This window comes from Bos javanicus, chromosome 24, assembly GCF_032452875.1.
Source record: "Bos javanicus breed banteng chromosome 24, ARS-OSU_banteng_1.0, whole genome shotgun sequence".
Classification (NCBI taxonomy): domain Eukaryota; kingdom Metazoa; phylum Chordata; class Mammalia; order Artiodactyla; family Bovidae; genus Bos; species Bos javanicus.
Genome location: NC_083891.1, coordinates 56,070,920 through 56,096,040, shown reverse-complemented (window position 1 = coordinate 56,096,040; position 25,121 = coordinate 56,070,920). Strand labels below are relative to the sequence as shown.

At 36.8% G+C, this 25,121-nt stretch overlaps 1 protein-coding gene across 4 annotated transcripts in view; it reads right to left on the bottom strand.

The window, feature by feature from the left end:
• WDR7 (WD repeat domain 7) overlaps nt 1–25,121 on the bottom strand; it is a 353,722-nt gene that overhangs the window by 226,145 nt on the left and 102,456 nt on the right. For 3 of the 4 annotated variants that reach the window (XM_061400296.1, XM_061400297.1, XM_061400298.1), the window contains exons 16-18: nt 24,348–24,436; nt 9,863–9,981; nt 7,865–7,988 (exon numbers count right to left, since the gene is read on the bottom strand). In XM_061400296.1, the coding sequence (XP_061256280.1) occupies nt 7,865–7,988; nt 9,863–9,981; nt 24,348–24,436 (332 nt within the window). Of the gene's footprint in view, nt 1–7,864; nt 7,989–9,862; nt 9,982–12,342; nt 12,442–24,347; nt 24,437–25,121 lie in introns of all 4 variants that reach the window. The other variant, XM_061400294.1, reaches the window with a different exon arrangement.

Sequence of the window (25,121 nt, the reverse complement as noted above, 5' to 3'; positions counted from 1 at the left end):
GTCTCACATCCCATCCAGGTTGGATTTGTTCATGCATATTCAATATCTTAAGATCTAAAACATCACCAGATCACCAATTCAGCTGCTTGCCCTGTAAAAGCAAGTTAAGCAGGACTCTAAGTGTCTGTACTGAAACAAGCTGTACTAGGATAAAGAAAATTCATACTCAAACTTACTAGACACTTGTTCTATTACAAAGACATGCTCCAGGATTCATGTGCAGTGTTTTGTAAAGTACTTTATTTCCATTAGCATTACACAGTTTTGTTCTTCAGCAAATCAGCAAGAGACTAATGGCACAAATCAATATCATACTCTTCAGAGCAACTAAGATTAGGTCATTTATTACAGCAAAGGCCACTAGAACCTCTGCTAAAGGTATAGCAGGCATTTCCATTTCAACACCACTTTTGTACAATAGTGTGTCACTGGTTGGCTGAGTTTTTCTAAGTCATCTGCACAGGCTTAAGTACCTTCAACTTCTTAAAGCAGGTAGGAAGTATACAAATTCCTCAAAGAAAGGCAGCTGTACCTCATAAGGGCCTAACCACTGACTACAACTTCAGCAGAATTGTACTGAAGGGAGGAAGAACAGGAAACTGCTCAAAGAGGAAAAGGAGAGGGCATGAGAAAATAGCTAAAATTATTTCAAATCCTTTCCACTCCGGAAGCTTTTCCACAGGAGCCAGTGGATAACCAGGGTTCCCTGTCTGGAATATTTGAGAAGGAAGGAGGCAAGAAGCCCTAGGCCTGATGGAATCCCCTGACTTCCTCACTGTCCACCAAGGAACAAATCATTGAATTTCCTTCTGCTCCACTCCCTGTTTTGCTCTACATTTAACATGCTTATTAATTGTCACCAGGCTCCTACTGACAACCTGAAATCAGACTGCTGGCTACACTGTTGGAGCCTCTTTTACAGAGGACTTGACCAATCTTCATCCTGTGGCATGCCTAACCCCAGCCTTACTTGGTAACGGAGTTTTCTGTTTATTGCCTATTGCTTCAGCAGTAAGGTCTAAATAACCAGTCAATTCAACAATGCTTTCATTTTTAATTTACCACTTTACTCCTCCAATTTCCAAAATGTGTTCAAATGATGTAGGAAAATCACCCAAAATATTAAATAGTAATATTTAAATTTAAATATTAAGTCAAAGAACTCGAGAAACGAAAGGATTATCCTGTATAGCTGTGACCAATTAAGAAGAAATTTCTCTTTATTCTCTTTGGTGAGTAGTCAAATATAGATAAGGAGAACAGTTTAATGCTCTTAAATACATGATCAGTCTAAAGTACTTAAAATTAAGCTCAACAGCTCTGGCACTCTGAAAGAAGAAAGAGAAACAAATCCCTCAGGTCTCAGTGAAACCGCTGCACATTGACACGTTACAACCACATGGCACTGTGCATAATACAGGTTGTCTTAAGACAAACCCTCTCTGGCTCACAATACAGGAATTCCCACCGCACATGAAGTACTTTTCATGTACATCACTTGGGCACAGTTACTACTTTCCCTTTCTAACCACAATGTGCAATCATTTCCAACTCAGGAAAGCTCATGCTTCACTTTCAGCTGATTTACAAAACAGACATTAATTACAAAAGGGGTCTTTTTAGAATTATTACTTCTTTATGAACAACCAAATGATTTCCCCTATCTTTCCCCAATTTTAATTAGAATATATTTCCCCAAAAGACAGTATATGGAGAATGGCACAGAAGACCTGAGAAAGCAGTCAAGTGAGCAGAAAGTGAGACCCCACTCCCTGTGTGGGAGACCCCGCAAAGTACCTACACTAAAACTTGGGGGGAGGGGTTCATCAGAGAGACCTTATTCTCAGCCAGTTTACTCTTATTCTAAATTGAGCTGAAATAAATTTGGTAACCTGGATTCTGTACACCTCAGAACTCTGGAAATGGCAAAGCTACTAGGGGTTAGATAAAAACAGCCCAATAGTAATAAAACCGGTACCAATTACTAGACCAAAAGAGGAGAAAGAAAAATATTTTTAAAAACAGAATACAAAATGCAAAAGGCATAGCAGTCTGGGTGCTTATTTTCAGCTAAGTCCACTCTCTTCAGTAATCATTTTACAACCTGGGCCAAAACAATAATCCTGGCTACCAAGAAGATGTTCACTAAGCCAAACACATTTTAAAGAATTTCATCACAAAGAGTTGATCTTTTTTCTTTTTTTAGAATCTGAGCCTCTAGTGATTTTGAAACCTTCAGTTATCTAGAAATCATTCCTAAGAAGAGTCTTAGAGAATTCTAAACAACTGAGACATAAAGAAAACAGAAGGAAGGAGTGCTGTGTTTTTTACGGCCTCTTAGGGGCAGGGGAGGGGTGGAGAGATTCATTTAAGTCATATTTAGCAAACCCCTCCCTATCCTTTTCCCCATCCTCTCCCCACCAGCAAACCCTGAAAGTATCTGCCTACCAGAGGATGCACTAATACTCACTTTTCTAGCTACAGTAGAGTCTCCCAGCGCCTCTGTAATATACGGTTCCATCTTACCTTCTTGTATATTGATGGTCCATCCACGTTTGTGCTCAGAATGACCACTACTTTATAATCATCAGAAACGTGACTGCAATCCCAGGTAAAAATAGGTACTAGATCGTGGCTTGTTGACAGTCAAACCCAAAACCTTTACTAGGAGTGTCTTTCATTGAACAAAGAAACCCTATTCTGTTTCCAAGGGGGATAAAAAGACGAGCCTAACCCTGGTAACCTTAACACAAAAGGAAGCTAAAAAGGCAGGGACTCAATAAGAACAAAGGATTGTTCTTTCTGATGACATCAATACATATTAAGCACGATGTGTTACACATCCTTCTATCAATATCTGAGATGATAAATTTGCAAATTAATACTACACTGGCCATAACTGCATAAAATTACAATAGCACCCTCTTTGGAAAAGATTTTGATTTATATAATGGTCATAACTTTTATGGGTCTAACGTTCCTGAAATTAAAAGAAGTGATGAGCCACGGTGAGTAAGCAGAACACAACGTACGAGAAATAATTACACTTGTGACCTTATACCCTGTAAGGTCACCCTGCTTCACAGGCCAAAGGAAATCAGGAACCATCAGCATTTGCCCAGAGCGGTCACTGCCCGAACGAAGGGCAAGTGTGGGTGTGTTTCATACACTAGCAGGTGCTTGACCTCAAGAAAAATAAAAGTCAATCATCAGAATGCTACACGCAGAATGTCACAAATAAGAAATATGTACAATTAGGTGCGACAAGATATTTTCCCTTCAAAATAAATCTGAGACAATTCATAACATTCTATCTTCACCTGCATCATAATATAACAGTTTCACAAAATACCAGAAATCTGTCCTTAGTAAGAATTATCAGCAGGATTTTTTTAGGCGTTTCAAAACACTTTAAAAAAGAGAGAAGAGTGATAACTCAGAAAATATTAATACTTGCAATATTTACATTACTATCACAAGAACAGATGCAGGATTTCTATTTCTGGTCCCGCTACCAAAGTAAGAATCATCGTGCACTTATCCTCTATTTTTCCATCAGAAAGTAGGTATCAAAAGTTTACACCTGGGGCTCCCCGGGTGGTGCAGTGGTAAAGAGTCCACCTGCCAATGCAGGGGACATGGGTTCAATCCCTGGTCCAGGACACTCCACAGGTGGAGAAGCAACTCAGCCCAGGCACCACAACTACTGAGCCTGGACCCTGGAGCCCAGGAGCCACAACTACCGAAGCCCATGCGCCTAGGACCCACACTCTGCAACGAGAAGCCTCTGCAACGAGAAGCCTGCCCACCTCAACGAGAGCAGCCCCCCCTCTCCACAACTAGAGAAAAAGCCCTCACTGCGATGGAGACCCAGGACAGGCATAAATAAATAATAAATAAATAAATATCATTTTTTAAAAAAGCATTTTAAAAGTTTATACCCTGCTTGCATTGCTGTATGGGATAAAATGTTTCCTAATAGGTTCAAGGACACAGCTCCATTGTCAGAAGCAAAAATCTCCTGTCACTCAATTAGGACTCGGATTTTATAGAAACTTGTGAACTGGATTTTCAGTTAAGACAGAGCACTTTTTTCCTTTTTCCTCCCCAGGGATTCCCATTCTACCATCCAGAATCCCAGGGCAATATGAATTAGAGTGAATTCTGAGGTGGTGACAATGAGGAGGACACAACTATACCAACACCAGGAAAGGAAGGGGACAGTCAACGTGCACTCACTGCACGTGTGACGTGCTGCGCTGTCTGCTTTGCAAGCGTTTTTCCTTCACTACCCTCAACAGTTCTAAGAAACTGGCTTCCGGCCCACTGCTTTCCTCAGACTCTCAAACAAACCTGCAAAAGGCTCTTATTGCCGAATGTACCTAAATAAAACCCCAGAAGACCCCAGTCAGCGATGACCAGTTGAGTTGAGCGGTCATCTAAGTCACAGCTCAATCACCTACTGAGTGCGGAGTCAGAACAAGTTCCTTCCCACTTGAAGTGACTAGCCCCAGACTCCAGATCTCTAAAAGGAAGGGCCATTAGCGCGGTGTAACCTTCTGCTCTTCAGCTAAAAGCAGTTCCTGAGTTTCAGACAAATATCTAACAGAGAGGGACTCTTTAGCTATCATAACTCCAAATTATGACCCAGCTCAGTCATAACTTAGAAGCTGCCAAAATCGCTTAGGCCATTATTGCATATGTTTGAACGCTCGGCTGATTCAATTATAAGAAAATATTTGATGTGTGGTGTGTTTACCAGATGTATTGCTTAACATTTTACCTACTTTAGTGATTAAATAGATTTCTATGCTGGAAAGAGGTTTTAGGTTTCGAAAAGACTGCTTTCCGCTGTAAGTTGCCACGACCATCATTCCTCACACATTAACGACAATGGTGGAAGCAATTTCACCACGAGCACGTTTACGGCAGGTGTGGGCTGTCCACCAGCTGGCTCCGTAACCTTTGATCCCTTCGGACAGCAAATCTGCTCAGCAGCCCTATGTGGCCATTCCTCATTTGTTGTATGCTTTCTTCTCCTTTCACACGTTCACAATCCCCACTCCTTTAGCTTGAAATCCTTTTATTAAAACAGAAAGCTCTTGGGAAAGCAAACTAAAACTAATTTTACACTCAGTCAGTGTAGAAGTTCCAGAATAGATTACTATAGCAGGAGTTGTTAGTGTGAGACGCTTTAGTTACATGTAGAATGCATATTTGTTTATTCTTTCACTAAAAATACAATTTTACAGTAAATGATAATATTAAAGTTTTAAGTAAGTCAGCATTCAGTTAATTTATAAAGTACTCCTAAATGCTGTTACTAAATACCAAGGACTTTTATTTACATAAATGGAAAGGTTTAAATTTGACACAAGAACAATCTAGCTTGTGTGTATTAAACAATGATTAGAACCATCTCTTCTTTCCAGGAAAGATAAAATAAAATAGCATCCACCACCACCGCTAATGGCATTTCTCTAGCCAAACCGTCATGAACCTGTACTTCATGTTTTTCTTAGACTTTTATATGCAGTCTGTAATTAAGGGTTAGAATTGTCTTTTATTCCTACCCTATCTGCATTTAGGTCTGGGCCCCATACCTCCTTCTATAACAGCTTCCCGTTTATTTATTATTCTGTAATTCGTCTCCCGCTATTATAAATAAAGATTTCTTGAAAACGTTTCTCAATATTTCCTAATGTCCATATTGTTCTCCTTTTACAAGAATCTCTAGCAATTTGCTCTTTAGTTTCACCTTCAATCTACTGTACAGAACTATATTCATAGTTTGTCCTTAAATATCAGGATCTTATATTCAATAGGTTCATGATGAGCTGAAGAGCTAATTCTATTTCCTGGAATATTAGAAGTTAACAGCTATAAATTGCTGAACAAGGAGCACTGTGCCAGACTGCTTTCATCCCAATTTTTTAAATATTCTACAGATTTTTTAACCTATACATATTTCAGTAAGAACTTTAAAGCTAATACATTATATAGAGTCCATTGCCTAAAGACTCTGGGATTTTTAACTTCTTTTTATTAAAACAGAAAAATTCCCAGTAGGCCAAAAAGTCTGTATCATTTATGTAAATAAAATAAAAGATTAAAGAATTTAACAAGAGCTGTTCATGTGTGATATTCTGGTTATATGTGAGGTATATATTTGTACTTTTATAGATTATAAATGTATTTATTTAAGAAAAATATAGAGCTTACAATGGCTTAGGTACAGTTCCCTGAGCTTATCCAAGATACACTCATTACATACTCAAATTATCCCGTACTACTACTACTAAGTCGCTTCAGTCGTGTCCGACTCTGTGCGACCCCATAGACGGCAGCCCACCAGGCTCCGCCATCCCTGGGATTCTCCAGGCAAGAACACTGGAGTGGGTTGCCATTTCCTTCTCCAATGCATGAAAGTGGAAAGTGAAAGTGAAGTCGCTCAGTCGTGTCCGACTCTTCGCGACCCCATGGACTGCAGCCTACCAGGCTCCTCTCTCCATGGGATTTTCCAGGCAAGAGTACTGGAGTGGGGTGCCATTGCCTTCTCCAATTATCCCATAAAGTCTTACTATATCATCTTCATTTAATCTGTGACAAAACTGAGGAAGAAAAGGGTCAAGTGTCCAAGCTTACACACTTAATCAAACAACCAGTGTAGTCACCACTGGCAAACATCTGGTAGAGTTACACCAGATATAACAGTTACAATCCTTTCGAATTCTGTTTTTCTTGTCTGTGTTATACAATCATATACTGTCTATCCTGACATGTGCAATGAGTATCTCATCAACAATAACTGGTACTGACAAAAGGCTACTTAAAAGGAAAGCACCTGAAGCCCAGGACAAATGTTCACAGTAAAAAAGCCTTTTTCAAACTTTCATTGAGACTTCATCATTAAAAAAAAAAAAAAGTGAAACTGATCTATTTTATCTTATACACAATATAACAGGTTAAACATTTTAATTCTGAATTCTTCTTTAGGAGAATAAAGAATGGATTAAATGATAAGTTGAGAATGAAGGATATTTTTCCTAATAAGAAAAAAATTATCATAGCCCACTATAACTTTTCTTCAGAGCACTTCTGACCTAGCAGCATGATTGCAATGTGTTTTTTTTTAATATTCATTTATTTACTTGGTTGTGTTGGGTGTTAGCCCACAGTGAGGCTCATGGCTTAGCTGCCCCACGACATGTGTGATCTTCTTGTACCAGGGATCGAACCAGCATTCCCTGTGTTGCAAGATGGAGTCCTTACCACGGGGCCATCGGGGAAGTCTGATTGCAAAGATTTTACAAAAACTATTTCAGAATTTCAACAATTTTCCCCAAGACCTTTCCTAATCCATTGATTTTATACTCTTTTGAAAGAATCTTCAGTCAAAATCCTTGCTAATTTTCTCTTTTCCCATAGAACACTGGTCTAAATCTACCAGATAATTCTTAAGCATTCACAATTCCAACCTTTACTTAGAAAGGTCTGCCTCGTATTTGCACTTGCATATTATCAGATCAATATCTAACAAGTTGGTATCCACAATTATTGTAATGAAATGGGCAGAGACAGATGCTAGTGTTAAATAGGGTAGAATTTTCAATTAAGGATTAACTTTATAAGGGGTCAGTCCATTGGTGAATATTTCTATATTTACATGATTTTTCGCTTAAAAAAACAAACAAACTCCAAACTATAAGGATTCAGAAAATCAATGAGCAGAATTTGAGGATCCCTGTTTTCACCTGAAGGTCAATGATTCACTTTTGTTGAGGTAGTAGCAAGCAGAATTGTGAGTCTTGGTACTTCCCTTACACATGCATGAAAAGCTCTGTAGCAAAGCGTGAGCTCTTACGTGATATGACGTGGTCCATGTACTGAGGTAAGTAAGGAGCCCAGGTATCAATGGCCTCCTTCCGTCCCGCCTGCTCAATTCTTCTCAGTTCGGCTAGAAGCAGGGCCTGTGCAGCTTCTCTGACCTAAAACCACAGACCCAAGTGCAAAGAAAGGAAGCAGACCAGTGGGTGAGGTGTTTCAACATTAGCAAGTTCGTGATGAAAGAAAGCTAGAAAATACACAAACCACATTTATTTACACGGGAAACACTACACTGAAGTGTGTTGTAGTGCTAATAAAGTAGAATAAATTGGATACAAGCAAATCAAAGATATTTCAATTAATTATCTCACTTAAATACGCTTTTAACACAGGATACACGTATATGTAAGGCCGAGTCCCTTTGCTGTACCTAAAACTACCACAACATTGCTAACTGGCTATATCTCATCAAAAAGTAAAAAGTTCAAAAAAAATTCCTTAACATTAATAGAACAATGTTTGAACACTTAATCAGTTTTGTCTTAAAACTTCATTTTCCGAAGCTTGCACAAAAAATATTCTTGTACTTTTAATTTGGCATTTTCAATTTTTTAAATTTCCATGTAAATATTGTTTAGAAAAATCAGTTAGAAGTATTAACTGTTGAAGAAATATAACCTTGTCTAGTGGATTTCTTACTATTATAATGCTAAATAGGTACTATTTACACACACATGTATGTTTCACACAACTGTCTAGTGGATTTCTTTCTATTATAATGCTAAATAGGTATTGTTTACACAAACATGTATGTTTCACACAATTCATGAATACCTAAGACAGGCTTAAACAATATACTTTTAACAAGCAAGGAAATAAATTCCTGTGAAATGACATTAGCTCTATAAAAGGAAACTATTTTTCAAAGTTGTATTATCTCAATTTTTCTTTCAATGTGGCACACACTTTTACTTCATAGCTTGACTTTAGTTTTGCTTTATTTTGGCCAAAGTGTTACAGGCAGCGGTTCAGTGACACCAGGCAACTGTCAGGTTACGTACCAATCAACTTATTAACTATTCACAACTGAAAAGATAACTCAGTAGGGTCTGTTAATTAAAATAAAAATTGTTTTTCATTATAACTTCAGAAGTGAATTCAAACACCATTTAAATGCAAAACTGAAAATTTCAGTATGCTGCAATTCTACTTGGAGGTGAGGGAACGGAGATCAGGGAAGAGGCAAAATGTCACTAAATTTGGTCAATTAAAAATCCTGACTGGCATAAACTGCTATAGCTATATTCAACTGCTGTAAGAAGCAAAATCCCCATGAAACATTTCCAGGTCTCTGGTGATATTATATTCTGAGCCATATCTAATATCACATAAGTCTATTAATACAAAAAAACGGCTACCATTTACTGAGCTTCTACCCATGTGTCAAGCTCTGTCCTTACTGTTCTACTTGCATTATCTTATTTGATCCTGACAGCAATCCCGCGAGGACTAGATTATTATCCCTACTTTAACAAATGAGCTTCAAATAGGTTAAGTAAATTGCCCAGGGTCACAAAGTTAATAATTGGCAGAACTGATACTTAAACCCAGGTCTCTTCCAATTCCAGAGACCTTCCCCTTCTCTTCTAACACAGGACCTTCCACTGGACTGTGGTTATTCACTCAGGATTTGATGGATGTGATTCTATTAACACCTGAAACTGCGATTTGTGGAGAGGTGGATTATAAGTATTATGTCTGTGTGCATGTATGTGTATGATCTGTATAGAAATCACCACTTAAGAAATTGTTCTACAAGTATATAAAAGTTTTATCAAATATTCACTGGGTTAAAAAAAAGGAAACAAATATGCAAACTGAAACATTACTTTTTAGAATCACTGGATCCACATTTTCTATCACATAACAAACAGGTAATAAGAAGCTAGATAAGCAAAACATTTTGCTTCAAATTTATACTTGTCCAGTGCCTTTTAAGTGTTTTCGTTTTCTATCCATATCACCACAATATTACCTCCAAGCATCGATCCTGCCATCTCCGAGCCAGCATCTCTAGGAGCGGGGGCCTGAACTTGTCCAATCCCAGCAGGTCTGGCAGCATAACACAGTGCATGGCAGCCAGCTGACTCCATCCTGTTAAAAGGTAACCAATTACAGACACTTCATATTTCCCAATGCAGATAGTTTTCTATATGCAAGTATACCAAGCCTAAACCAAAAGGGCAGATCTGCTCAATTACGTCATGATTTCAATTTATTATTAGATATTTTGTGCAAAGACACAATAAATGCATCTCACCTTTAAACAGATGTCATCTCTAATTTCAGCTCTAAGAACTCTCAAAGTTTTAAAACAAATAAAAATAAATTTCCACAGTAAGTATATACAAACTCCACAAGAAAAACACCTTTGTAAACAGCCCCTCTAAAATAAGACATTATGTTCAGGTTTAGAGCTGAGCTAGAGCTCTAGTTCTGAACCTACGGACAGTTAAAAGGGCATTCACGCAGATAGCCACAGATAGGTTCGTGTCACTTAAGACCTGGCCATCTGGTGCTACCATCGTATCAGTCAACAGAGATGTCTTCCTTTCTCTGTTAGAGGGTCTTTAATAAAGGTACTTATTGATCCCTTTTCTTACAAAATGATTCAGAAGTTTAGCCACAGTGGTAACTGAAGTAAGTAACACCAATTTTGAGAGGAAAAAATGAATTCCTATATCCTCCAAGATAAAAACTTAATCTAAAATTTATAAAATTTTAAGTATCATCAACTCTAACCTATGGGAATAAAAGTCATTTTTTCCAAAATTCTATTCTATAATATGGAAATTGATGATATTAATATAAACACAAGAAACAATGGAAACCACTACCGTATTTAACAGTACTAGTATCCAGACATTCTCAAATAATCATTTCCACCCTATTTTAAAGTGAAGTCGCTCAGTTGTGTCTGACTCTTTGCGACCCCATGGACTGTAGCCTATCAGGCTCCTCCATCCATGGGATTTTCCAGGCAAGAGTGCTGGAGTGGATTGCCATTTCCTTCTCCAGGGGATCTTCCTGATCCAGGAATCGAACCCAGGTCTCGTGCATTGTGGGCAGACGCTTTACCGTCTGAGCCACTAAAGGTGCCCATATTACAAGGAGAGTTACCTGTAAATACAGAATTTTAGCAAATCAGCGTTTTGAAATAATCTAAGCTATAGTATTCTTACACTGCAACAACAAAAGCCATAAAATTCAAAATCATTTTTGGGATTGTTAAAAAGAGGGTGAAAAATGCAAGAGAGACAGGGTCGGGGGGCGGGGGAGGTGGCAAGGCACCTATGTAAACATGAATCCTTTCAGTAAGGAAATTCTCAACAACTGAGAATATATACTTATATTCATTAAGGTGATAAACACATACATTTTAGATTATAATTTATTTTCAACTGAGGAATATATATACACACATATGTATACATATGTATATATATAGACAAATTACTACCTAAACTTCTAAGTTTTAATATCTCATGAAGGTATGAAGTATATTTATGAATCAAACTTTAATATGAAGATTGATTCTCACCATGGTCCAAAGTCAGTAGCTTATTTTTTAATTAACAAGTCTCCACCTTTTACAATAGCTTAACAAATATGACCCTAATTATTGTTGCCAAAATCCAGTCTTAACATACAACCTTAGTTCAGGTCTATGATGGGGAAACAAGGCAAAAAAAAATGAGTTCTACTTTTAAGTTTCCATGTTTTTTTCCCAAAGAAATGGTATTTAGAACACGGATTCTGTACCTTATATTTACTGTATCTTTCTTTCCGTTTGAATAGACTAGTATTATTGCTTTTACTGAAGAGTCAGAATCATCCTGGGTTACATATGAGATTCTGTAAATTTATTCATTTTTATATCATACAAACTGGTGAAGATTGAACCCAGAATGAAGAGAGAGGATATAATTGAGAGCTCACAAAGTCCACCAAGCTTCCAATTAGTATAAATAATCCTCCATGGCTCTTGGGGAATAAATATTTGTGGATTCCATTCACATTCTCAGAGCTCCAAAAATACTTTCTTTCCCCTCTAACCAGGGCACATGCTGTGTACAGAGAACCAAGTCTATCTGGCACTGAATAATAATACAAGGAAAATAAAATAATTAGCTCTAACACCAGAAACCACAGGGCAAACACCATCATGCAAACCAATCCCCTTCTTCAAGCCTAATTTCATATCAAAGATTAGCATCTTTGCACTTCTTTAACAGCACTCTAGATTACAGGAAACACAGCTTCTACCAGCCAGGAATCACATTACCTTTCTATAACCGACCCTTATTGGCATTAGCGAATCAAGTTAGAAAATGGAAACTTAGGATCTCATACATAACAAAGCAGATGAATGTATAAACTCGGTAAAAAGGACATGTCATATTAGAATAAAGCACAGAATTGGAAGAAAGTTGTTAGAAAGTTGAGAGAGAATACCTTCATTTACTAAGAAACAGGTATGTAAAGCAGGAGTGGAAGCAGGGTCAGAGCCAGACTGATCAGCCTCAGACCGCGCGGAAACGACAGGCGCAGCCACTTGCAGAGGAAACAGAAGAAATAAAGAGGACAGAATTGAGGTACAGCGGTTTCTGGAAAAAAGCTCAGTATTAGTGAAGAATGAAAAACAAAGTGGGCAAAACATAATAAATGTAGAACTGAAAATGATGTTTTAATCAGAAAGGTATGATTATTAAGGATCATGGCAGTAAAATGATATATTTTATCGAATAGCAATCACAGTGTAACTCAAACCAAAAGCTATTTATAGTTGAATGATGTGACACCTAATATAAAAAGCAGTTCTAAAATAACTAAGGCTACAAGAGATTATGAAGACAGACATATTAAGAATCGTCAAAAATGTAATTCAATTTTTAAAATGTATCACATAATGAAAAGTTTATTTTGGTCTACAGATTGTCAATTATATTTTTTCTAATAATTTATTTTCTAAAGCTATGTCTAAACTATTTTTTAATCTCTCAAACCAACATTCACTGAGATCATTTCAATTTTCTACACTCAATTTATAAAGACTCAATTTAAATGATACCAACTTGTAAACTATAGCAACTTTAAGTTAAATATGCTTAACTCTTATTGGAAGACTCCTAACATAGCTCCACTCCTCAGAGTTTAAAAAATATGATATGAATGCTTTTTATTCTAAACTGTTATCATCTTTATACAATAGATGAAACAACCCCTACCCACCCCCAAAAGTTACGTTACCAGGAAAAGGTTCAGCTTAAATTATCACATGAAAAGCAAAAGGACCGTATGGCACACACATTCTACAACTGGAGGTCAATGTTAAGATTTAGAGGTCACCGTTTGACACTTCCTTCCTATGGAGAAATTACCATATGTCATGCACAAGCATCTTCAAATTAATCCCTCTCCTTTCTTCTGTCATTGAACAGCAATAGGTTTGGGCTCCTGAACAGATTAAACATTGTCTGCTGAATGATATGTTTGCTTTTCACGCAGTGAAGTTCTTTTGTAACTACAGGACAGCTGCATGAAAACAACTTTTCATAATTTCCACACGAATGCATCATAATGTCAATCAGGCACGTGTGAGGTAAACAGGAGAATCAAAGTATATGAGCAGAAATAAAAAACAGAAAATCCAACTCTATAAGCCCCAGGAAGTCCCGGTTGCATACATGAAAGTTTTATCTGGGAAATTATTTTTATTATAATAGATCTGTGTTCTGTTCCTTATGAAATTCCAACTATCTTATCATTTATGCTTATTAAAGGATTAGAATTACTCTCAATTGTATATTTCATAGGGCTTCCCTGTGGCTCAGCTGGTCAAGAATCCACCTGCAATAAAATCTAAGAATTCCATTTTAATCTTGGAAGGAAATCCCCAATATTTCTCTATATATTCTATTGAATAGTTTTTCATTTTTAAAAGCAATTACAAATTTAGTAATTATGGCCTACAAATTATTCACTTCCCCATGCAAAAAGCTGGTAAGTCTTTGTCAGCAAGGAGTAATTTATAGGTGTTAGCTTTCATGCCACCAAAATTGTTGAGCAAGTTCCTCTGGTGGTTTCCAACAGGTGAGGCTTTTCAATAATTTCACTTTAAATAAAGGAGAAATAATTGTTATCCCTGAAAAGACTGTATTAACTTCATCTGACTTTATCATTAATTCTGAAAGGACACTGGAATGGGAAGGTGAGAAAATTCAATACAAATAAACCAAAGTTTAGGACTGAGTGATCATTCCCCTAGCTAGGTCAAAGAAGAAGAAGTGGGATTAAACTAGAATGTTTTCCCTAAATCCCTAATTCCCTAAGTCTAAAGGAAACTAGAAATGCTACTGGCAAAACTGCTAGAATATGTCTTAACAGAATAACACTCAATGTATATAACTTTACTTTTAATGAGAGAAATAAATGCTCTGAGTATGATAATTTTGGAGTCCTATTTAAATGATACTGCATATAGAGAAAGCCATTTACACTTTCCTTTAATAAATTCTGTGGACACTGAAAATTAAAAAAACAACTGTAATAGAAATCAAGGAATCAGAATTACTATGCTTTAAAAATCTCTGCATCACCATCAAAAAATACTCTATTCACACTACCTCATAACTGAAACTACAGAATCTAGAACTGTTTTCATAATTCATTGAGAATCTTGAAATTAAACTCTATTAGGGCTTTTAAAATTGTTCACATATAGGAAAACCAGCAATAGAAATTAGAAGAAATAAGTACCACTACCACAATAAAAAGCTCAAGATTTAATGACATATAATAAACTTGAATAAGTCATGTACGACACTGAATATCAAAAATTTGCACCATAAAACATAAGCAAGCAATTAATTTCTTGGAAAAGCTGCCATGTCAACTATCAATTTGCTTCTCTTATTAAGGATCAGTAAAATACTGATCAGGAAAAAAATCACAGCACAGCCTCAAAATGGCGACAGAACTGACACAAGTTCTCTTTTTTAACCTGGGAAAGTTAAGGAATGTTGCAGCTAAGAGCCTCTTCACAAACGCTTACTCGCACATCAAGAGACACAGATGAAGGTAAGCGTGTGACAACACGCATGCGCACACATAGGCTGGGCGTTCCCTTCACACGGCGTGTACGGAAGTACTCACTATGACAACAGCCACGGTTTCTCTTTCTGAACAGGTCCACTCGACTCTTTGTTCGAAATCTAAATCTAAGCTCCCTCTTTCCCAGCCGCCATTGTGATATTAAAAGTCTACGTAGGAGAGAAAGTGGACACACTTTTGGCAGCGAGTGCTCTCTGTATGCTGCTCCAAACCTCATTACCCGCCAGCAGATGGACACAAACAGCCCTCTGAGGATGATTTTCAGAAGGAGAATGAAAAGAAAACCGAAAAGGTGCAGAAAACCACATACAATGCGAAAAAAGAAAGTTCCCAAAGCGAAACAATAAAATTACAAAGAATATTATTTTACAGTAAATCACTTTATCTAAACCAGTGCTGCCTGAGAATCACGAAGCTTTGAGAAGAAGCGAAGAAAGCATGCTGCTGGTGTTGCTCAGTCACTAAGTCGTGTCCAGATCTTTCGCGATCCCATGGACTGTAGTCCACCAGGCTCCTCTGTCCATGGGATTTCCCAGGCAAGAATACTGGAGTGGGTTGCCATTTCCTCCTCCAGGGGATCTTCCCCACCAAGGGACTGAACCCATGTTTTACCACTGAGCCACCTGGGAAGCCAGAAGAAAACATGAAAAAATTAGAAATGAGAAAATAGAGTCAATTACCATGTACTTAATAAAAAGGCCTTCCATACTGGGCATGCTATCTAATATAGAGATCTTAGAGCAACATCTGCCTTTTTATAAACTTCTCTTATGTCTACACTTTTATCTTCGGTAGACAGGAGTTCTCGTCATCTTTTAAATCAACATGAAGCATTAGGATAAATCATTAATCAAACACCATAAGGAAAAAAAAAAGGATATCCTTAAAACACTGTAAGAGAGCACAAATAGCTGAAGGCTCCAGGGAACACAGAGCTCCAGGCAGTAGAAAGCATAACGACCTAAAGTGAATGAGTAACCAACCCAAGACGGTACTCAGACAGACATGCGTCAAGGCAAAACGCAAAAGTGCTGATGTTTGAAACATACAGTGACATAGCCTCTAGATCACCACTGGATTACAGCAGAATGGGAGTAAGTTCAGACAGGGGGGTACTTTTACGTTGGCATACAACTTCAACCAGAGTCAAAAACAAAACAAAACAACCTTCTGTAAAAGGTCTCCTTCATTACTAACATCCAAAATAAATAAATGAGCAAGACAGAAACCAAGCAGAGAGAGTTCATTATAGTGAAAGATAAAATTATAACATAAACACTAACTTGAATTAGATATATGAAGGCTATTAAAATTTTCTTTCATTTGATTAACGTAATCAGTGCCTATCCCAAGCTTATAAAAACTTATAAAAATTAGACCAAGATGTTGCTCTCAAAGTAGTCAGAGGCTGGAGGAAAAGCAAATAAGCAGTCAACTAAAATCATATATGTACATCTCCTGCAGCACATGTAAACTCCTTGAAGGTGGGGATCTTGTGTCAACCCTTATAGCCTCAGCTCCCAGTGACTGACACATTGACTCCAGAAGGATAAGGAGTAGGTATCTACAGATTCATTCATTCAACAAATATTTACTGAACTCTTTATGTACGAGCCACTGTGCGAGGCACTTGTGATAGATAAATCATTGAACGAAAAATAAAAAATGTCCCTGACCTCTGAGCTTCCAAAGCAGACCCAAGTTAAGAGTTTCTGCAATTAAACTGTAGCTGCAGCACTTTTTTAAAAGGTACATATGTTTAAACACCAAGTTTTAAGGGTTTCACAGGTCAGTTCATTAGCCTAATATATAATATTTACTCCAAGGTTTTTGCTGTAGATGCTGGAAAAATATGGTAACTATTGATTATAACTAAACAACTACCCGTTCTAAGTTTAGAAAACCTAAATTGAACACACTTCTGAAAAATAAAATTGCAAACAATGTACCATAACTTTAAATCTTTTTGTTTGTTTTAGTTTTTTAATTAACTTGGCTGCATCAGGTCTTAGTTGCAGCATGCGGGCTTATCTGGAATCTTCCTGGACCAGGGATCAACCCCATGTCGATCCCTGAAGTGTAAGGCAGATTCTTTTACCGCTGAGCAGCCAGGGAAGTCTGAGCATAACTTTAGACCTTTAAGTTGCCTACACTTGCCTCTGCCCCTACCCCTGAGCATAAAGAAAGGGTCACAGTGAGATGAGCACTAGAGACACAGACCAGAGACTTCTGCCGTGAGTAAAGAGAAGTACAATGTGTCAGAACACAGAAAAGCCTAAAGCCACGGGCAGATTCAGGAAGGTGTGACCCTGAACAAAAATTCAGTTGTTTGACATCTCTGATCCCTTTCTCAAGTGAGATGTTTCATAAACTGCAAAATCAAGTATCTAATAAATATTGTATCAAAAAGTACATGACTGTCAGTAAATGTTAATTATTGGAAAACACTGAATTAATAAGCAAACTGCTAGACAAAATAAACCTTTTGTGAAGACATTATTTGCCCATGACATATCCTGATACTATTTATGAGAAATTAGGTTAGCAAAACTCTTTATATCATCTTTATTCTCAGACCCAAATTCCCAGCTAACGCCTTTATTCCATATAGATTATTTTGGAGCTGAACAAGTATTAAGCAACATAAAGTAACAGTTTATCAAAAAGAAGCATATTCCTGTTTGCAATCCAACTTGGAAACAGAGTGTGAGTCAGTGTGGCTACAGGAGGAGTCAGGGGAAAAAAAAAAAACATAAGGAAAGAGGAAAAACGTTGAAAAGAAAACCAAAGTAAAAGGAGTCAGAGTAGAATGATGAGACTATATAAAACTCTGCTGAAGAGCAGTCAAAGAATCAAAGCCCTTTATCTCTACCACCACTTTGTAATATGTATTGGTTATTTATGTTCATGGGTTATCTTCCAGAGGGACACAAACTATTCAAGACAATATACATCAGTTTAATCTCTCTATACACAAAATACAGTTGTTTGGGAAAAAAAAGTGCCTAACAAATATTTATTAAAAAAATATTACATTTCAATATTCAAATAGAAAGTGAGTTTTATAATGCCATCCTAAAGTATTTTACGATGCAACTTTCAGTACAGATTGTTAACCTCCATTTACCTTAAAAGACAACCCATCTGTGCTACTCCAAATGGAAATTTCTAAATCAATCATCTTAACTAAATGCTGTAAAAAAGACAATTTTTAGTATCTTCTTCACAAAACTTTAGTTCTCTCAAAACTCAAGACCCTTCTGAGAGGAGCAACATGAAAGCATTCCAACTTCAAAATCCTCATACTATCCAGGTGGGTAAATTCAATACCACAGTGTGGAGAAGTATATAAAATGCATCATTAATCAAAAGAAGTAACAATTTGAAAGGTTTATGCACCCAATAAAGAGAGCTTCAAAATATATCAAGCAAAACCTGATAGAAATGCAAGGAGGAATAAACAAATCCACAACTGCCACAGACTTCAATACCTTATCTGAAGAACAGAGTCAAGTAGACAGAAAAATCAGCTAATGTATGCTCAACTTGAACACTCTCAAACAACGTGACCTGACATTTTTATGAAACACTCCACCCAAAAGAGCAGAACACACAGTATTCTGAAGTGCATGCAGTACACTGACCACGTAAGACCATAATTTGGGCCATAAAACCAGCCTTAATATTCAAAGAATTCAAACCATACAGAGTAAGTTATCTGACCATAAATTAGAAATTAAGAGCATTTGGGAAAGTTCCCAAATGTTCATAAATTTAACAATAAATTACCCATGGATAAAAAGGAAAAAAAAAAAGAGAACTTAAAAGGAAAACATACCAAAATATGTGCGACACATCTAAAGTTGTACTTAGAGGTAAATTAATAGTGCTGACTGCCTATATTAGAAAAGAGAAAAGTTTTGTATCAATAACCTCAGGCTCTACTTAAACTAAAAATTACAAGCAAATTTAAAGCAAAAGAAATAATAGCAAGCAAAGCAAAAACAAATGAAATAAAAAACAGAAAAACAATAAAAACTGAAGAACCAAAAGCTGATTAAGAACTATAAAACTGCTAAGTTACTAGACAGACTAATCAGGGAGAAAAAGAGAAAAAAACACAAATTATGAATTATAGAGGATGCCATTTCAAATCCTACAGATATGACATTGAAAGGAAAATAAGAGAATGTTAAATAACTTTTGGCCAATAAATTTGACACAAACCTTCTACATTAGAACGAGACAAAGAACAATGGATGGTTCAAAACTGGGAAAGGAGCATGTCAAGGCTGTATGTTGTCACCCTGCTTATTTAACTTATATGCAGAGTACATCATGCAAGACGCCAGGCTGGATGACTCACAAACTGGAATCAAGATTGACAGGAAAAATATCAACAATCTCAGATATGCAGATAATACCATTCTACTGGCAGAAAGTAAAGAGGAACTAAAGAGCCTTTTGATGAAGGTTGAAAGAGGAGAGTGAAAAAGCTGGCTTAAAACTCAACATTCAAAAAACTAAGATCATGGCATCTGGTCCCATCACTTGATGGCGAATAGATGAGGAAAAGTGGAAACAGTGGCAGACTATTTCTTGGGCTCCAAAATCACCGTGGACAGTGACTGCAGCCATGAAATTAAAAGACACTTGCTCCTTGGAAGAAAAGCTATGACAAACCTAGACAGCTACTATAAAGCAGAGACCTCACTTTGCTGCCAAGTCCGTCTAGTCAAGGCTATGGTGTTTCCAGTGGCCATGTATGGGCACGAGAGTTGGACCATAAAGAAGGCTGAGCGCTCAAGAATTGATGCTTTCAAAATGTGGCGCTGGAGAAGACTCTTGAGAGTCCCCTGGACAGCAAGGAAATGAAACCAGTCCATCCTAAAGCAAATCAACCTTGAATATTCATTGGAAGGAGTGCTACTGAAACTGAAGCTCCAATACTTTGACCACCTGATGTGAAGAGCCAATTCATTGGAAAAAGCCTGATGCTGGGAAAGATTGAGGGCAGGAGCAGAAGGAGGTGACAGAGGTTGAGATGTTTGGATGGCATCACCAAATCAATGGAGATAAATTTGAGTAAACTCCAGGGGATGATGAAGGACAGGGAAGCCTGGCATGCTCTAGTTCATGGGGTAGCAAAGAGTCCGACACGACTTAGTGACTGAACAACAACAATCATCAAAGTTCACCCAAGATGAATTTTTAAAAAATCCTAAATAGCTCTAGGCATTTAAATTTGTAGTTAAGAATCTTTCCATAAAGAAAACTTTATACCTACATAGTTTCACTGGTAAAATAGATCAAAGAAGTTAAAAAAAAAAAAACAAAAACACAATAGTATCGGTTTTACACATGCCCATCCCCCCAAAAAAACCCAGCAAAGCAAAGAGAATAATATCCTATGTTATTCTGTGAGATCAGCACTATACTGTTATCAAAATTGAAGAAATAATTATTGAAATGAAAACTCTAGACCCAAAATCCCTCATGACCATTAACATAAAAACTCTTAACAAAATTTTAGCAAATTATATTCAATAATCTATAAAAAGCATAATTCATCATGACCAAGTGCGACCTTCCCCAGGATTTCAAGGTTTTTTAAAAACTCAGAAGTCAATGTTTTTGTACTTATTAAGAAAATAAAAGAGAAAATTTATTTGATAATTTCAACAAATACAGAAAAATCATGTGAAAAAATCTAACATTCATTCATAATTTTAAAATCTCTGCAAACTAGGAATGGGAGGGAACTATTCAGCTCAACTAAGAAAAACTTTACAGCTAACATCATACTTAACAGTAAAAGACTGAATGTTTTATCCCTAAGATTGGGAATGAAGCAAGGATGTCAGTTCTACTTCAACATCTTTATGTTAACCCGTGAGATAAAGTAAGAAAAATAAAATGCATACCAATTAAAAACAAATAAAATTGTCTTTATTACAGATGACATGATTTCTGGCATACATTCTAAAGGAATAAGGGCTGAAAAATCAGTAAATAATTATCAATTTTTAAAAAGTTTTTAAAATTAGTAATAACTAGGGCATCCCTGGTTAATCAGTGGTGAAGAATCTGCCTTGCAACGCAATGGACACTGCTTCAATCCCTGGTCCAGGAGGATCCCACATGCCATGGAGTAACTAACTAAGCCTGTGCACCACAACTACGGAGCCTGTGCTCTAGAGCCTGGGAGCCGAAACTTCTGAGCCCACATTGCACAACTGAAGCCCGCGCGCCTGCATTTCATGCTCCTGACAGGAGCAGCCACCGCAGTGAGAAGCCCCCGCAGCGCCACCAGGGGGCAGCCCCCGCGCCACAAGCAGAGAAAAGTCTTCATGCCTCAGTGAGGACTTCAAAAATAAGCAAATAAATAATAAAAATAATAATAAATAATAAAAAAGTGAGGACATCCAAAAATAAGCAAATAAATAATAAAAAAGAACCCAACATACACTGGCGATAAATACTTAGCAAAGGAATAGTAGAGCTAATTTTTTAAGCTATTTATAAAAGCATATAGGAAGTATCATAATTATGGAAGCTTAAAAGTTCTCCCTTTGATACTGGGAATAAAGAAGTTGTTCCGTATGATTTTCCATGTGATCAAAAGAACCTACAGAAATTACTACCTTAACAGGTTGAATTTTGCAAGACGGTTTGATACATGGTCAATATACAAAAATCAACTGCATTTCTATATCAGAGGGGCAGAAAATGAAGAAATTTATTATCAGTTACAAAAATATTTTTAAAATCTAATACCTAGGAATAAATCTAACAAAAGAAATGTAAGACCTCTACATAGAAAACTATATACAAGAGTTATGATAGCTGAATAAAACCTAAATAAATGTAGAGATATATTGAGTTGATGGATTAAAGGAGTGAATCCCATTAAGATAATAATTCTCCTATAAAATCATCTACAAATTCAATAAAACTGAAGTTAAAATAGGTCTTTGTGACAACAATAAAAAGGTTTTAAAGTTTATACTGAAATTCAAAGGGACAAGAACAGCCAAGATATTCTTTAAGAACAGGAAGGAAGACGATCTACTAAATACTGTCTTATTACGGAGCCACTGTAATTAAGGCACAAAGATACACAAACAAACCAATGTGCTCAAACTGCTCAGAAACAAACCACGTATATAAGCACACCTTATTTATGACAAAGATGGCGCTGCAAAGCAGTGGGGAAAGGATCATCTCTTTAATAAATCATGCTGTACAAGTTTGGGATCATAATGGAAGTAAAACCAAAACAGGACCCCTTGCTTCATATAATACACAAAATTAAAGTCTAGGCAGATTGTAGATCTAAATGAGAATGGTAAAGTAAGACAGTTTCTAAAAGAAAACAGAGAAGAATATCCTCATATGAGAGTAGGAATATCAGGGCAATTTCTTAAAATACACAAAAACAGTAACCAGGAATGAAAAGTAGTGATATACTAGATACACCAGCCACGCCAAATGGCTCAAGTGAAAACACGGGAGATATAAGCGCTGACTAGGACAGCTCACCAGCTGTGTATGAGGGGTCTCATTTCATGGGTCCATACCCGACCTAACACGGTGTTTTCCATCTTTTCCCCCTTAGCTGGTTTGACGGATGCATATTAGTCTTTCATAGCAAAAGATGTTAGCATTATGTACACTTAAAGCTGAAGATAAATATATGCAGAAACTCCACTTCCAGTTACAGATGCAACAGACAAACTTACTAAGGTTCGAATACAAGAATGTTCATAGCAGAATTATTTATCAAAACCAAACGCTGGATATAATCCAAATGTCTACTGACCAAAAAAATGGATGAAAGAGTTGTGTTCTATTCATCAGAAAACTATCCAGCAATAAAACAATGAAAATAAACAAAATATAGTCACATGCAAAAACACTGACAAATCTCACAAAAGTAGCCAAACACAGAAGAATACATACTCCATGATGACTGAATTCATGTAAAATTCAAAACACAGGCAAAACTAAACCACAGTGTTTAGGGATTTGAACTTAGGTTGTACAACCATAATGGAATGCAAGTAAGTAATTCTGTTACAAGTCAAGACAGTAGTTACCTCTGGAAGAGGAAGGTACACTGCTCGGGGGGAGCATGGAGGTGGCTTCCGGAGTGCTGGCAATGTTGTTTCTTGTCCAAGGATGGAGTTACAAGGGTGTCTGGTTTGTAAAACTCACTGAGCTGCATATTTATGTCTTGGGCACTTTTCTGTGCGCATTTTGCACATACACAAGTATAAAAAGCTGTCTAATTAAAACTCTTACAGAACAATGTAAACTATTGTGAAATGAGCATAAAGCTTTGATGAGAGGAAAGGGGAGTATGAGGGGTGACCACGTGGGGCTGGAAGTAACGGGCTGCAGTAGCAAAGAGAATTGAGGAGCTTATGTTCCATAATGCGAGGCCAGCACATAGTGCCCAGGGCTAAAAGCAAACACGCCACTTAAGGGTGTCAAAGTAAGCGCACACAGCCGGCTAAGAGGTAAGAGGGCTTGTTCCAGGAAAGAGGAAAGTTGCAGATGTGAAGTTGGAGGCCTGTTCATCTGACTTACAGAACGATCACTGACTCTCTAAAACCTTTAAAAAAAAAATCCTACGAAGCCACCATTACAAGCAGAAACTTCACGGTCCCATCTCTTGCTCACTTTTTTACTTCTACCACATTCTATGAGAGACGGCATTAACCTTTAACCTAAAGGAAATTTCTCTAAGCAGAACTGATTCTTCCCCCCACCCACCAACTCTGATTAGCTCACTTGTGAGTCTTAAGATAAATATAAAAGAAAATAAAGGAAGAAAAACTCAATCTTTCTTGTAACCCATAATGAAAAATAAAGCTACAGACAAAAGTTAAAGTTAATAATGATTAAATAAAAAGAGGAAGAATTTCCACTGTGGATTATAATGCATGAGCTACCGGCAGAGGACAGAAGAATAGCTATAGTAGGGAAATATGAATGCAAACGTTTGTAATGTAGTTAAAAAATAGGTGTATAACTTATAGACTCAAGATACACACAATTAAGGCACTAGCACTGTCAAGTTAAGGTGCCCCTAATGCATAAAAATTAGGCCGAAGACAGTACAATAAAATTAGGTGAAAAACGTTCATTTATCAATTTCTAAATAAATCTGATTTGTTTTTAACTGACATCTTAATTATCCATATTTACATCTGGAATATAACAACTTTTCTTTCTTTAACAATCTGAGACAAACAAAATGTTATGATTATACATTAGCTATGCCTCCTCAGTTTCTAGAGCTGAAATGTCATGTCAATTACTTATATTAGATTTAATTTTACCTTGTTTAATCTGTCCTTGCACAATATGACTGGAAGTTGGAGGGGAACCCCTTGCCTTAGGAAGGTCTGGGGTGCTGGGTCTAGGTGGCCTTTAAAAAGAAGAAGAAAATACATGTATATACACACATTCATAGTTTCATAATTCCAGAGCCATTCAAAATATTAAGCTTCCTAGTTCCAAATGAATTGCAATAGAAATACATACAGAACCTTTCAATTTGCTATACCAAAAAGATAGGGTTTTGGTTGTTTTTTTTTTTTTTTGCTTTGTACCTATCAACATTTTCCATTTCAGATTTTAATACAGAAATTAAATGATTAGCAAATAGCAAGTAAAACTTTTACATCTACAGTTTATGCTTTAAACTAGTTTTAGAAATATTTAATCTACTACCACTGACAGATAATATGATAATTAGCCCTTCATTTTTCAATATTATTATGCTGATATTTCAGCCCACTCTGTATCATTGGTCCAAATGAATTTATGGAACAATATATTGAGTTCCATAATTACCATATGTAAAATAGTCGGCCAATGGGAATTCGCTGTATGACTCAGGGAACTCAAACCAAGGCTCTGTAACAATCTAGAGGGGTGGGGTGGGGAGGGAGGTGGGAGGGAGGTTCAGGAGGGAGGGGACATGTGTGTACCTGTGGCTGATTCATGTTGATGTTTGGCAGAAACCAACACAATACTGTAAAGCAATTATCCTTCAATTTAAAATAAATAAATTAAAATATATACAAATTTCAAATAATTCAGCCCTAAAA